The sequence below is a fragment of the Neopelma chrysocephalum genome, unplaced genomic scaffold, assembly GCF_003984885.1.
Source record: "Neopelma chrysocephalum unplaced genomic scaffold, ASM398488v2 Primary Assembly neopelma1_71, whole genome shotgun sequence".
NCBI classification, from domain to species: domain Eukaryota; kingdom Metazoa; phylum Chordata; class Aves; order Passeriformes; family Pipridae; genus Neopelma; species Neopelma chrysocephalum.
The window spans coordinates 4,451,407-4,466,714 of record NW_020897731.1 but is presented as its reverse complement, the minus strand read 5'-3'; the positions used below and the strand labels follow the sequence as shown (position 1 = coordinate 4,466,714).

General features: G+C 37.7%; 1 protein-coding gene across 2 annotated transcripts in view; it reads left to right on the top strand.

The window, feature by feature from the left end:
- The window catches only part of SLC2A9 (solute carrier family 2 member 9), an 80,517-nt gene extending 65,562 nt beyond the window's left edge, over positions 1 to 14,955 (top strand). For both annotated transcript variants that reach the window (XM_027686617.1, XM_027686616.1), the window contains exons 11-12: positions 6,773 to 6,900; positions 14,472 to 14,955. In XM_027686617.1, coding sequence (XP_027542418.1) covers positions 6,773 to 6,900; positions 14,472 to 14,729 — 386 coding nt within the window. In that variant the 3' untranslated portion in view covers positions 14,730 to 14,955. The remainder of the gene's footprint in view (positions 1 to 6,772; positions 6,901 to 14,471) is intronic.
- Positions 14,956 to 15,308: the final 353 nt, after the last annotated feature.

Genomic DNA, 15,308 nt, shown 5'->3' with positions numbered 1-15,308 from the left:
CTGTCAACCTGAATTCCTGACAAGGAAATCACATCTGATGGCTTTTCATTTCTTTCAGAAGGTTATTGTAGAACTAGTAAGCCTAGACTAGATAGGGGTTGGGATTTTTCCTTCTTTTCAGTCCTGACATAGTGATGCAACTGTATGAATATTTCTCTTACCTAGGACTGAACACACTTGTGAGTCTTTAATTCAGGCATTTCCACAATACTGCCATCTTTATAGTGGGAAAATACATAAGGGAATACTTCTGTGCTATTATTGAAGTAAAAACTCTCATCATGGTACTTGTCTTTGAGATAATTGTTTTTAATAATGCAATATGAACAGAAATTATATTAATCATCATTGTTACTGAGAATAACTATAAACTTAATTCTATCATGAAGACTTATACCTCAGTAAAAATTTTTTCCTCACATTCAGATAGAAGAACAGAAAGTTGGGCTGTAATTAGGGTTGTGATGTGATGAAGTCAGTCTGAAAATATAGCAGAAATGTTTAAAAGACTATTTACATGTAGTTACAAGTTGAGTGTACTTATAATTGTATTTTATTCTTCTGTAACTAAGCCAAATTGTAATTGCGAAGCAAAAAGAAATGTTGCTAAGTACCACAGCAGAAATTTAATGTTGATGTTCAGTTCTTACAAACAAAAGCCAACACAAAAAAAATCAAACAGCAGTAATAAAAAACAAACAAAAAATTTAACCAAATACCCCAATAGATTGAAAGTGTTACCAAAACAACAAAAAAAGAATGTATTCATTTTGTTCAAAATATGGTAGAATGGTCTACGTACTGCTGATTTTTCTTACAATAAAAAAGGCAAAAGAGGAAAAGCTATGAAAAATTAAATACATTCCTCAGGCCTCCATCAAAGAGCTGTTTTTAAAATGGAATTGTTATAGCTCATGTAAAAAGCAATATCTTAAAAGTACTGAAATTGTTTGGGTTCACCAGTTATTCGGTAAATATTTTGCCTTCATTGAACAGATTTTCAGAGAAAAATGATTCAGTTGGTAAAGGACTGCTCATAAAATTCTGCTTGAGAGCACTGACTTATGGAAATAAAAAATACAGGAAAATGCACTAGTTAATATTCAAGAAGACAAGAATTTCACTGAAGAGGAAATTATCATAAGGTTCAGATAAGTGTATTCTTGTGTCTTTTGCATTACAAAGTTGCAGGAAATATCTGCAGTAGAAATAGTTGCCTTAATGGACCTAGAAAGAATATTGTGTGTTTTTTTATGTAATAGCCTTGTAGTATGTCAATCATTTTGGTGTAAATTACCTGAGAACCAAGAAATAACATTTTTACCAATGATTTCATGACAGAGTGTATCAATATTTTTGGTTTGCACCATTGCTTATTTTGTTTTTTTAATTTACCCTGAACGATACTGGGTTGCTTTGCAGCAGCAAAGTTCAGAATACCTCCAATCCTTCTATATGCTGTTAGAATAACAGGTTTTATAGATGCTAAACCAAAGAGCAGTTAATTAATGTAATAAGTCACACAATATTTTATTAAAAGTCTTTTAATTATTATAGGTACTAATTATTGTATTATTGGGTTTTGCAAGGTTTTGTATTATTTGTGTTTTAATTTGTTCTTATGGTTTGTACTTTTGGTTTGCTGTAGACTGACATAGCTTTAAATGTTCTTTATTCAAGTAGCCTTTAATCTAAGGCAGAAAAGATTCAAATTAAGGTGGTTAATGAACTATACCTTTTCCACAAGCAAAGTGTCTGTTTTGCTTAATTCTCTGGTGGAGAAGAACTAAAGAGAGATAGCAGAGTCTGCAGCATGAAGCTGTGACTCAGTACATCTCTATCACACCTTCTGCTCCCAGTTCTCTCAGCAGGATTAGCTGGGCAATACAGTTGTCATATCTGACTAATGTTGTGATTTGGTGGCATATTATTCTATCAAATACAAAGTACAAGTTAAAATAATCTCAACAGGTGATAGAACACCTCTACAAAGACTGAGATATCTATTTTGCAAAATTATTCTCCTATCTATAGATCCACAGAGATGTAAGAAACTCAGTAGTTGCGTTGCATTTCATCCCTCACTGGCAGCACTCCTGCTGTATATTTTCCTATGGGATTTGACATAGACTTTTGGGGAGTTTGTTCGTTGGTTGGGTTGGGGTTTTTTTTGTTTGTTTGGGTTTTTTTAATAGCTAGGGTCTGGCTAGAAACTAACAGCCTTTTGCTCTCTCACTGAAGAATATTGAGTTGTTTTTCCTGCAGTTATCTTCCAGGATTTTTGCCTCACTTCCATTGCTTCTCTCCCACAGCTGCACTCTAGAGGGCACTTACAAATAGCAAAACCTTTAATTGAGACAGTACTTTATCTTCCAACCCTATTAGGATATACCAGCCTTCCCTACATACCTCGCCTTGCAGACAAAAGCCATTTTGCTTGATCATATCTAAAGCTGCACAGATTTTATTTTTCCCCCCAAAAGAGAACATTGTTGCAAAGTAGTTGTCTGTTTTCTCTAAACATCTCCCTTTGAAGATTCCTCTCAAAGGGGGTCACAAGGCTGGGTGGCCATGGGTGGTCCTGCTTGTGTGGCTGGACACCCTCTGGCTGCCACTGCCTGAACACACAGAGGTTTGTCTTGGGAGGGTATTGAAAGATGAGCTGCTAGCTCAGGGAGAGAGTTCCTTTCTCCTTACTGGTTCTTAAAGCACAAAGTTTCCAACACCTTTAGAGGTGATTTACCACTGTAATAAATCTCCCTGGTTTGTATTAGGCATTTATTTTTTAATAGTCTCCTTTCATAAATCATATATGTAACCATAACTTCAATTTCCACTTAGGTACTAGATAAAAATAGAATGAGGAGTTCAGCATTTTTCTTCCTTTTTCATGCTTTCTGTATTCAGATTTTTGCACTGACTCACATAACTTCTGCTAAGCAGTATTTATTTGTAAATGCTCACTGAATAAAATGATAAATATGTGTACTTAATTTTTCGTAAGAAAATATGTTGATACTTGTGTAAATTTAAATACATATTTGAAAATCTGTAGTATGGATACCAAGAATATTTTTTTTGTTCTAACATTCCAAACTCATACATAAAGAATACTGGGTAGAGAGTTTGGATTTTTACCACTACAGGACACTGATTCTATGTCACTAGACTAATTACAAAGAGAAATTAATAAAATACGCAGATTCAGAAGTATTTATTCATGTCTAATTTTGTCATGTGCTCCTTTCATTAAACAGCTTATTGATATACAAGTCCTGCAATAAGACATTTGTAGTTTCCAATAGATGTAGTTTGCTAACAGGTATAACAGTCTTTCTTTACTGCCACTGCAGTATGTTAAGAGCTTCTTCCACTATATTCTCTGCAATGCTGAAAAGAACAAAGTATTAGAAATTAATCACTATAACTATGGGGTCAATACATCCTCTTTAAATTCTTGTTTGGAAGCTACCTTGCTGAAAAACTCCTACAGGAAATCTTAATACACAATTTTGATTCTGTGATCAGAGCTAAAATAAAGCTAAAATTGTTTGGAAAGCCTTCCAGGGGAAATGCCAATGCCAGGTTCATCCTTCATGAGAAAGATCGTCAGGTAGCTTTTTTGGTGAATCATTTCACCCACATTCAAATACATGTTAAAGCTGCAGAACTCATGACAAAGTGTTTAAAGACTGTTCCAAAAATACAGTGGTTTGGTTGGATTGTTTTTGGCAGTGGTTTCCAAGCATCCATGTTTGAACACAGGCCAGTACGGACCCATCTGGCCTAGCGATTATACAGGGTGCCTTGCACAGAGACTGACTCTGTAAGGAGTGGTTGGTAAGATGCCATAATATTGTGATTTCTGCAGCCCAGATCCAACTTATGCACTCAAAGCATAACACAGCTTCTTTCAACCCCATGCACTCAGGTTTGTATCTCAAAGAACAGTAAGTTCCAGGAGGAAGGAAGACCTTGAGCACGTCTCTGACAGCTTGAAATGGCTGAGCATGGAATCCTGGGGCTGTAGGCTCAGCTGATCTCAGATGCCTTCACTGGCTGTGTCTTAAACTCATCTTTCCTTCAGCTCATCCAAATTTCTTTTTCACTTCACTCAGTTGCAGAGTGTGTTCTTCAGTGGTATGGTCCTTGGCAGGCATTCACATGCCCTCCTCTTCATCCTCCTAAGGTCAAGTCTGTGCTCTTCCAGGCATATAGCAATACACAGCAATGGCTTGGCTTAATCCAGTTTCTCATGTTTCTAGACCTGACCTGTCTTTCACATAACTCAAGTATTCCTTTTCAGGCTCCTTGGTTCATCCGTGTGACCTTTTTAAGTCATCCCTCCACAGAAACTGACTTTCTCTATTTTGCGATGCTGTGGATAGGCCTGTCTATGCCATGAGAAAGTCAGGAGGTCTGTCCGTCCCACCCTTCCCATTCCTCCACAGAACTTTTGAAAGTTAATGACGATTGATATGTTCTTAGAATTTACATTGGAATTTCAAGGAACCTTTTCAAGGACCCTTTTCCAAGATAGTGCCCATGCATTTTCATTTCCATAATATTTATACTTTCTGATAAGTTTCTGTCCTTTTGTACTTTTATTTTTCTGCCTCTGGCTTTTTTCCTCTCTTGTATAATGTGTATTTTTCCAAATGCACTTTCCAACAGCATTTTTTATTATACTGACAAGAACAGTAACACCTCTGTAGATTGTCCTACAGCAAAGGCATGACAGAATAAATGATCATAAATAAGTCATATTACATGATTTCTGTGTTTCTAGTCCTTCAGTTCCTCTCACCAAGGGGTAAGGGTCTTGGAAAACTGCTGCCTCATGGCATTTGAGACCTAAACCAGACGCTGACAGAACATGTGTGATGCTGCCATTTGAACCAAATCCCAAGTACATGATAGGATGGCCAGTGGAAGCCATCAAGGATTGCTAGACCACATGTTGCTTGAATTTTGTTCAATTATGCATGTTCAGCTGCTTATTCTACATGTTCACACTGCTGCTGGGAGAGGTTAATTTTTTTAGTCACAGAATTCTGATACTACGTATGTCTTGTAGAAAGACACAAAGCTGCAGTTTGGAAGGCTTAAACTATCCATATCTCAGTTTCCTATGTATAAAGTAGGAGTAAATACATTTGTTTGCTCTCTACTTTTTTGGTGTAATCTGTACTGGCAGTCTTTGGGACAGAAAGTTCAGTTGAAGCTTTTGCTAATACTTTAGATATGTTCTCACAAAAAGTCACATTAGCTCATGAGAGAGAACAGCTGTTTGCTGCATCACATTGCCTTTCTTTTATGCACATATTCATGGTATCTGCATCTGAAAGATCTGGAATGAAAGAAGATCTGATAATGTGTCATCTGCATGTTACGTGTTTACGAGGGCCTATCTCACACGGCTCATAGGACAGCTTCTGTGCATATGTTTAAGCTCAGTACCATAGAGCACAAGGGGCTACAGGACAGTGCATTGCTATAATGCACTTAGAGATGTATTCACCTATGTCCAAGAGTAAGGGTAGTGTAAAAGATGAGCACATAGATCAAGCAAGGACATGCAAGGAGAAGAACCAATGGTTGGATAAGTCTTTGGTGGTGTTTTCATCTTAATTTTGTAAATCAGGATTGTTAGAGGTTTTTGAAAGTAAATGCCTCTATAAATACGTTTTTGATTGTTTACACTAACTTGTTAAAATGCTTAAAACAGAGAAAGGACTTACATAGTACATGTGTACATGGATTTTGCCTACAAAGCTAAATGGTGAGACAGGTAATACCAGCACACATGAGGACCTAGAGGTAGAAACTGGTAGAGGCAGAATACTGATGTTACTAGGTTTACAGTTCTCCAAACCATACTGAAATAATTCTGAAAGTAGATACATGTCTAATATGTAATGTTAACTGAAATATGTAGCCAATCAGCAAATACAATCCATGTTTTATTCTCTAAAAATAGAAATATTTCTATTGAAATATCCAGTGGGCATGAAAGAAGCCAAAGATCATAAATTGAGACTTTCATCTACTAGACAGCTACTCCCTAGGGGTTACTGTCAGGCCAGCAATATGCCAGTGCTGTACAAAATAGTCCACTGCCTAAGTGGAAGGAAACACGAGTGACAAATGTTATTTGTTATTATGGAGGTCAGAGTCCTTGGCTGATGGGAGAAACAGACCTTGCTAGAAGTGCCAGCAGTGTATCTTAGTAGGAGAATATATTAAATAAGCATCAATGACAAGTACACTCAGAGAGAGGCAAATGTTTTGTCTTTTTTATTGCTGAAATAAAACGGGTAATAATTATAAAAAAAAAAGTGTTTAGTTTCTTTGGAGCCATCTTCCCAACTGTTAAGGTCTAAAAGTATTTTGGAGTATTTCTGAATTTTCAGAATTTCAAGCATTTTAGTAGAAAAAAGCATTCTTATTTTTACTAAACAGCAGGTCACATAGTACTCTGGAAGCAGTTGTGTGGATTCACTGCTCTGTTACCTGCTTGCCATCCCTGAAAAGAATGTAAAACATGAGATGTTATGGCATGAAAGAGAGAAGTGTCACTTCTCTGAAATATGATTTTGACAAATCACACATTACTGTCTCAGAAGCCCCTGCATACACCTAAGCAGAGAGCTGCAGAGCAATGCTGGTCATGGAGGTGTGCAACACAGAGCACATTCATCTCTGTAAGTCAAACTGCTGATGGCAGGGGGAGTTTACTAAAACCTCTATATTATTGGACTCTGTGTTTCAGGTGGGATTCCATTTGTCCTCACTGGAGAGTTTTTCCAGCAGTCCCAGAGGCCGGCTGCATTCATGATAGCTGGAACAGTCAACTGGCTCTCCAACTTCGCAGTCGGACTGCTCTTCCCTTTCATTCAGGTACTCAACACTCCCTTCTTGTCCTGCTAATCCTACCTGACAGATCACTTGGTGAGAACTGTTTAAAAAGATGCTCAGTAAATTCAAATAAAAAGGAAAACTACATTCTCTAATTTTTCATGTGCATATTAAAGGTTTTTTAATGATTTAATATGCATCCAAATGAAGTAGCCTTGGGGAATTTATCATTACGTGTCATGAAAATATCCTGTTTTGTGATTACAAAATTAACCAGTTTATTTTTAATGAAGGTAAATTATATTTCCAGCTTGAAGGGGTTTTTTTGTTTTTTTGGTCTTTAGAACATAAAAAAGAGAAAAAGTTTAGAGTTTGCACCTCAAGATGAAAGCAGTGTTACTCAGACTTTGATTTTAAAGCTTTTTCACAAGATCAAACTAGAATGTCTTCTCTTTCCTGAGCTTTCCCTTTTTTCCTATTTCAGTCAACCTTATTCTCAAAATGCAATTTATGAGTCACCTGTTTTTTTACAGAAAGGTAATATCCTCTTCTTTACAGGAAGGCAATATCCTCTTCTTAGCTCATTTTATAAATCTAAACCAGGAAAAAAACCCTTTAAAATTCCTTCACAGAATGAATGCCTAATCCTTTCTAAGTATTTAAATACTAACCTGATTGCTTGCGAAACAGCAGCTATTTTTTTTGATCATTGGTGTCCTTCCACAAAATTATCAAAAATGTTTGAGAAACAAATCTGTTAACTTTAGAGTTACTAAAAAAATCAACCAGTAGTTACTTCTCCAAATGTCACCAATTAACTAATTTGAATGCCTAGATTTTTGCCCTTCAACCATCTGTAGATAAATATAATAAAACTGTGCCTTGAGTCATACGTTAAAATGTACAGACAATTTTGAAAAGCTAATATACAAATAAATTTTTGACAAATCAAAAAAAAAAATTAAAAAAAATTAAATGTAGCTACTTTTCCAGCCCTCATCACTACCTATTTGAGGTGCTGAGGTTTGACCAGGGACACTTGGTAAATCAGAAATTAGAATGTATGTATATAGGTGCAATGAGCTGAAGCAGGCAGAGGGGACAACAAACTACATCAGCAGCAAAGTGTAATCTAAAAGTCTAGAAAACCTCTGGTGCAGTAGAATAGGCTTGTGTTAAACTAATACTCTTCATTAACGGTAAGTTTGCAGGGACAGATTTCTGTAATCCAATGGTATACTGGGACAATAAACTACATGTTATCAAGAAAGAGGTTCTGTTCACTTTTTGTAATGTATTGTGTAAATACAAAGATTTACTAAACAGTAATAATTAAATAATTTCACATGTTATTTTCATTACATGCTGATGTATTCTTTTCTCATATTCCAGGTTGTTCCATTAGATTTTTAGTCATTATACTTGTTTCAGGAGGCTCTCTTGTACTTCTGCTCTATTTCTCCCTTATTTTTACACTTGAGATTTTCCTTCTCATGCCTCGAGTGTCATTTACTCAGCAAGATTGTCTTTTGGTTTTCCTTATTATTTCCTTACTGTGTAATAATATCCCTTGACTTTTTCTATTATGCAGTATAAGAATTTGAATAACAAGGGTGTTCACAGAAGCCTATGCATAGATTCCCTCAGCCAAGCTATTTTAAACTTTTTCAAATACATCACGTTTAAATTAACTACAGTGCCCCCTATTAAGGTAAATGGCTAAAGTTCCCCTCAAAGATGAGAAAATGAAATGTAGGCTATCAGAAGATTAGATGTGAGAAAAAAATGCTCTTAATTAGAAGCAACCCACTTCAGGTATAAAATATAAGGATCTGTTAACTTTTTTATGAGGAGATAGCGAATGTGTGAGGGTCGTGATTGAAATTGCAGTTCATGTCTAAAAATGTATCTATTTTTTACTTAGAAAATATGTTTCATACATTATACTTTAGTGCTCTGTCCTTCATTGTCCTGCACTTTCAGCAGAATTGTGTCTGGAACTGAAGAAGGACGAGGGGTAAAGGACACAAACTCTCTCATCCATTTCTTTCAATGGATTATATCAACTCAAAGCAAAGTCAGGTTGAATGCCTACATGAATAACAGTTCTGCTGCTGATCATTTTTGTAAGACATCTAACCGTTATCATTTAACCTCAACACTTCAACTCCTGTTTGACCCCCATCTCATGATTCTAATCTTCATGGCAACTTCCAAATGCAAGCACCCATTGCCAGTGCCAAGGGGCTGTGACATTGCAAGTTGAGAATTTAGGATCACACTTGGCATTTGCCAGAAGTTCTGTTTTAAACATATTAATGTGTTAAGTTTGTTAAATTGATTCAGAATTTGTTGATTTGCTCATTAATTTTGCTGTATCTGTCCTAGAATATCTATTTTGCTGTTTCCAGTATCACAGTCCTGCTTAGAATTTAACCTTTGCTACAGAATGTGTTGTCTGTAAGCAGCCATCATTAAATAGCATGTCATGATGTTCCTCTCAACTACTTTTAGATTTTTCCAGACTATGGTGTTCACAGCATGTAAGCTATTAGCAGGAAGACTGTTCTCAGCTAGATGACTTTAAAAGTGGCAAATTGTTGGGTTCTTAAAATCAAAATCAGAAATCTGATCATTTAAATGTTAGTTTTTTTATTTGTTTTAGTTTACTTTTTAGCTTGAAAAAAGTGAACTCTTTTGCTTGTTCATTCTGGGCACTTAAAGTCAGTTCATAATAGCAAAAATCAAGTATTCTTCACCATTTTATTGAAAGGGAGGTGGAGGAAATGCCTGTACATTCTGCCTGATGTACATAGCAGCCCCACACAAGCTGGTAACATGTTTGTTAACCTTTTCCTTGTGAAAATGTGGCAGAGCTGCACCTACTTAGTCATATACCTTCCTTATGCAGCTATATCTAATCCTCCTCAAAGTCAGGCCTGATTGCTTGCCATGTCTGCAGTCTGATTTGAGGGGGTTGCCCAACTCCTTCACCTTTGATTCTTTTTTGTGGCAATGGTATGTGTGTCTTAGGTAAATCACTTCTTGGTTTTCCTTTTTCTTTTTTTTTTTTTTGACAAATGCAAAGACTTGATAAGCTGCAGAAAAGAGAAGATATAGAAGAGAAAATAAAGTGAGTAGTTCAGGATTCAGCTGGCTGGACATTTGCAGAAATGCTGTGTTTTAAATGGTCTCCTTAGAAAGCTGGTATGCAAATAGAAAGTGAAGCATTTGAAAGTTTATGCTTAACTTTTAAATATCCTGTATAACAATAGCCCTCATCAGTCTTGAAAAATCCAATGTAAATCCTGCTTTGAAGAGGTTTTATTAGCTTGCTGACTAAGTAGGTGCTTCCCTCAGGAGATTGCAGTGTTGCTGCTCTCTTGCCTTCCCCTATGCACCTGGGAGGGCAGGTGACCTTCAGTAACCCATCGGAAGCCTGGCCTTTCAACAATCTTCACCTGTGTATCTGACCTTGGCTCTGAATTGTTATCTATCAAGAGACAGAGCTGTTGTTATTTCGGAAACCACCTGAAACTTCAGGCACCTTTGAACCTTGGATGTTCCTGCAGGAGGTCATGCTTAAGGAAATGTTAGGTGAAAACAGCTGCAAAGCACAGAGTGTTGTAGTGCTTTATTCTGTGTTCCTTCTAACCCTGGGGTGCATGTAAAACCATGCCTTCAGGTCTTGCTAAGAAAAGGCTAGCTCTGGCAAGCCTTTCTGGTGTTGGGGGAGAAACAGCTTTGTGAAGGTGGCAGCATGTTCTGAACTTGAACAGAACAGGTTGTCTGAAGAGACTTGCCTGAGTGGATGTGGCAGGGGGGCATGGATGGGGCTGGCTCAGTGCTTCTCACGTGGCCAGGGTTGATGCTGCTACTGCTGGGAACTGAGTGTGAGGAAGTAACCTGTCCTTACGTGAGAAAACAGAAGTAGCAGAAACCACATACTTCCCTTGAATGCATTGTATGTTTAGTTACAACTTCCATTCAGAATTGGCTTGCCTTTGCTTCTTCCCCTTCCATTCCCTTCCTCTTTTAACCCTTGAGTGTGGTATATTTTGTTAAGGAGTCAAGTTACTCTTCTGGTGGATACAAGTATTCAAGTTTTTGAACACTGAGGCTTCAACCCCATGTAGTTAGTGAAATGTCGCAGAGCATAGAAACAATATTTACCTTCTAAATTTTATCATACACGTCATTATTCTTGTATTATTGACAATGCACGTGTCAGAAAAGAATCCTGAGGCCGTGTCCCTTGGCCCAAATACGCAGAGTTGCAGCATATCTGGGCTTAGTCACAGAAGACCTTAATTGAAGTTCTTACTCAGTTTTTTACTCCCATCCTAGCCCAAGATCAGTAAAACTCTGGGGTTTTAGTTCCAGAGTAAGTAGCAGCAGCAGAGTCTCATCTTTACACAGCTGGAAGGAGTAAAATAATGAAGAGAGACTATGGATTAGTTAGGAGACTATGGAGGTTACAGATGTCAAAGAATAAACGAGGGATACAGGTTTCTTGGGTATAACATGAATAATATCTAATATAACATAAATAAGAGAAAGTATAGTCATTTCATGGAACAAAGACAGATCCATTTTTCTGTCAGTTCTGTGTATCAGTACCTGTTCTGTAGTAGCCATTGTTGAATAACTCAACATTTAATGTTTTTCCATCACATTATCTTACCTTCTGAACCCCCTGATGGGCACATCCAATATGCTTTGGCCAATCTACTACTTGTTCCAACCCCTCAGATCTTTCCTCCACCACCAGGCAATTCAAAATATATTGGAAATAAATAAAAATGAATTAAACATCTAGGCTGAACTGTATCCCACCCATGTCCTGCTAAGGGCTTTTACTGAGTTAGGATTTGTGATTTAACATTTTCCTTCCACTTTATCCTGTACTTCTGTCCTACATCCTTTACCAGGGTGCAGTGCAGGTAGAGGGTTTTGTGCTTATAACGAATAATTTAATTAACACGTGATGTTCTTCTGTGCTAAATGCAGGTTTTGGGTGATACAAGTTGAACTCTGATTGAGTTACAAAAGTTTCATGAATACAAGTGGTTTTCTTCCCTGTGAGTGTAAAATAACAACCAGCTTTAAGGAAATACTGTGACTGAAGACTGGCTGGTGAGAAAAGGGCTTTGTGTGCAACACCCTGCAGTGTTGCTATCTGGGAATTATGGCTTCGTTGGGCAGATCCTGCAAGTGCAGTCTTGTATAAATCCTATAATCCCCACTTGTAGGATTTAAAACAAAATTTTTATCTTATTTTATCTTATTCTCTGTGGAAATTCATTTAGAGGTTCTTGAGGTTCTTGAGGGCTACTTCTTAAGGGATTGCAGAAATTAAGGGGAGTATATTTATTACCAATAAATGTAAAATAATTGCAAATAAATCATGTGCTCATAAGAGTGTTCAGTTCAATTAGAAAAGGTTTATAGAGACATGAATCAAAAAAGATAATAAACACTAATTTATTTAGATCCTGGACAGCAAAGAAATAAAGAGGGATAAAAAAGGTGGAACGAAGTTGTGGCTGCACCACCAAGAGATGCAGATAACTTATTGCATTTGTTTGCCAGGCTTATTTGTTCGAGGCATTAATTGTTCGTTGTCATAATGGAGAATATTTAATTCAGTGAAATTTTAAAAAGTGAAAAACATGATTCTGGATTGAAACTCTACCATCCAGCTGAACTACAATTATAGATGCAGAAAATCCAGATGTAAAATTTGAATTCTTAGCATGACAGGATGATTTATGAGGCACTGTGAAATCATTTTTTCCTGTCTACTATATCCATTTGCTTCTGCCTCTGTATAAGCTTGAAAGTTCTATCTGCTCCCATGCCAGAATATTTTTCCCCCCACATCACTCATGCTGTTTGTCTTGTGATTGTCAGGTTGCTCAGAACTTCTTGCTTCTAGAATTTAACGAAAAAGCATTGATGATCTCAAGAGTCCATAGACAATATCAGAGCATGCACCTTCCAGGTTTCCTTATTACAGGCAGGATTTAAAAGGCTGACCTAGGTAATGAATTATCCACAGAAACAGAAAACACTAACTAGGTAGGCTGGCAATCAGCCATGGTACTAAAAAGCAGCTGCAGGAAAGGTTTTTTTCATTTTTATTTTCTTGTTCCACACAGGAATTGATGTTCTTCTACCACACCATGTATAATGTATACTGAGCAAGTGAAACATAAAAGTAATGCTTGGAATTGCATACACCTTGAGCACCCAAAGCAGGGAGCTAAACCAACCTGCAGTGTAGGACTGGTGTAACCAACAATGATGGGAGTGTGTTACAAAAACGTGCAAAATCAAGGTTGCATCATTATCTAGTTCTGTCTTAATTGTTTCAGTTACAAACCTCTAATGGCATCTATAAACACATATGTTTAGGAAGCCACATCTGCTTCCTCTGTCCTGACTGATTTTCCCTGGGGTAACCTCAGCCTTGCAACACTGAGGTGATGTGCAAGGAATACAGGTCTCCTTGGGTTTGCTGTTCACTCAAGGCACCACAGAAAGGTTACCTTATTTTTGGAGCTGGAGATGATACCCTTTTTGATTTCATTCAACCTCGTTATTAAAAGTCAAATGGATTTTTGGTTTCAGGACAAAAACAGAGAGTAAATCTATAGAGGAGGAAGGGAGTTTCCTCAAAGGCTGGCAGTTCAACAAAGCACAGCTGGCAATATTGTAATTATCAAATGTTTTTTTCACAACTGTACTGTTGAAAGGTAACTGAAAGCTGTTAAATGATTTCATAATCACCAGGCAAGAAATACTTAGGTTTCAGTGAAGTATAACTCATATTAGCTGGTTGGAGCCTTTATAATCTATTTATAAATTAATTTCTTTGTGCCTGCTCTCTTTATTTTTGAAGTGAAGTAAAATCCAAAACATTAAAATATGATCCTTACTTTGTTTTCACTTAATTCTTACACTTTCTAGCATGAAAGTAAATGCATTTTATGGATTTCTTTTGTCCTGCTGTAAGCTCCCATAACCTTATGAGTGATACAAATGTCTACCATTTGGGGTTTTTATCTTTTTCATTTTGCAATTCTCAAAGCCTGTAACTACAGTGATGAAGGCGCCCTGGCAATGGCAGTTTTTCGATGGGTTGTGTACAGGCGCCCAATATTGCAGAAGCATGCTGCAGTTTTTGTACCTAGGAATTGTGAGGCAGTGTGCAGAACAACCCAGCGAAACATCTGCCTCAATTCCACAAATGCCACAGCAGTTCCAGGCTCCGTTGAGCACACTGCAGGAGCCCTGCTGCCACTCTGCACCCACAGTGCCTGAGCTCAGTCTGGTGTCTCCCGGCATTGCCCAGATTGCAGCTCCACACGCCTTTGCCAGGAACCTGCTTTTCTGTCAACGGGCCACAGGCAGTGTTGGAAGAACCAACAATTAATGCATTTTTATGAACTTCTCAGCACTCTGACTTGCAATGAATGCCAGCATGTATTGTGCTTGGTTAAAAATTGCTCCATACACCCCGTTTTTTCTTTCAAATCATTCCTGATGTTGCCTTTCTTCTGGATTTTTTCCCTTTTGTTATGACTATCTCCTTTGTTTTCTATTCACAGGCTGGTTTACAGACCTACTGTTTCCTAGTGTTTGCTGCCATCTGCTTTGCGGGAGCGACCTACCTGTTTTTTGTCCTGCCTGAAACAAAAAATAAGACATTTCACGAGATCAGCCAGGCATTTGCCAAAAGGAATAAAGTAACGTTAGAAATGCAAGAAATGAACAACTACGCAGGGGAGAGGAAATCGAGTGCAGAACAAGAATCTGACTTCACATCTTCAGTGGACAATGGGGAAACCAAAAAAGGGATTGTGTAACACCAGGATGCTCTCTCAGGGGATGGGGGAAAACATGTTTTTTCATTTACAGCACTGCACAACCTGTATTTTTTATGTGGCATCGTGAACTGAATCCCCCTTGAATATGGTTAAAGTGAATGTGGGTAAATTCATTAGCAGCTGGGGTGATAGTTGAGGCAACGAGAGGCAGGAGTATAGAATCAACCAGCTTGGAAAAGACCTCTGAGATCATCAAGTCCAACCCTTGATCCAACACTGCCATGGTTACCAGACCATGGCACTAAGTGCATGTAGTAGCAGCAACTGATTAAAGAAATAAGAGACAGGGTTTTCTTGGCACCCGTGAAATTGGTGCTGTGGTGAGTGGGATGGGGAATACGGACTTGTAGAAGTGGGGAGCCAGGGTTGTGAGCAGCAGCTGGCTGAGCATCCCCCTCTGCTCACAGGGAGGTGTGTGTGCTGTAGCCAGGAAGAGGAGGAGGTAGCAGGGAAAAGGGAAGAGATCCCAGTGGGGATCTGCTAAGAATCAATGCAAGTGAACCTGAAATGTCACCAGCATATATTTCTCCACGTTTCCCAATATATCATTCAGGTTGC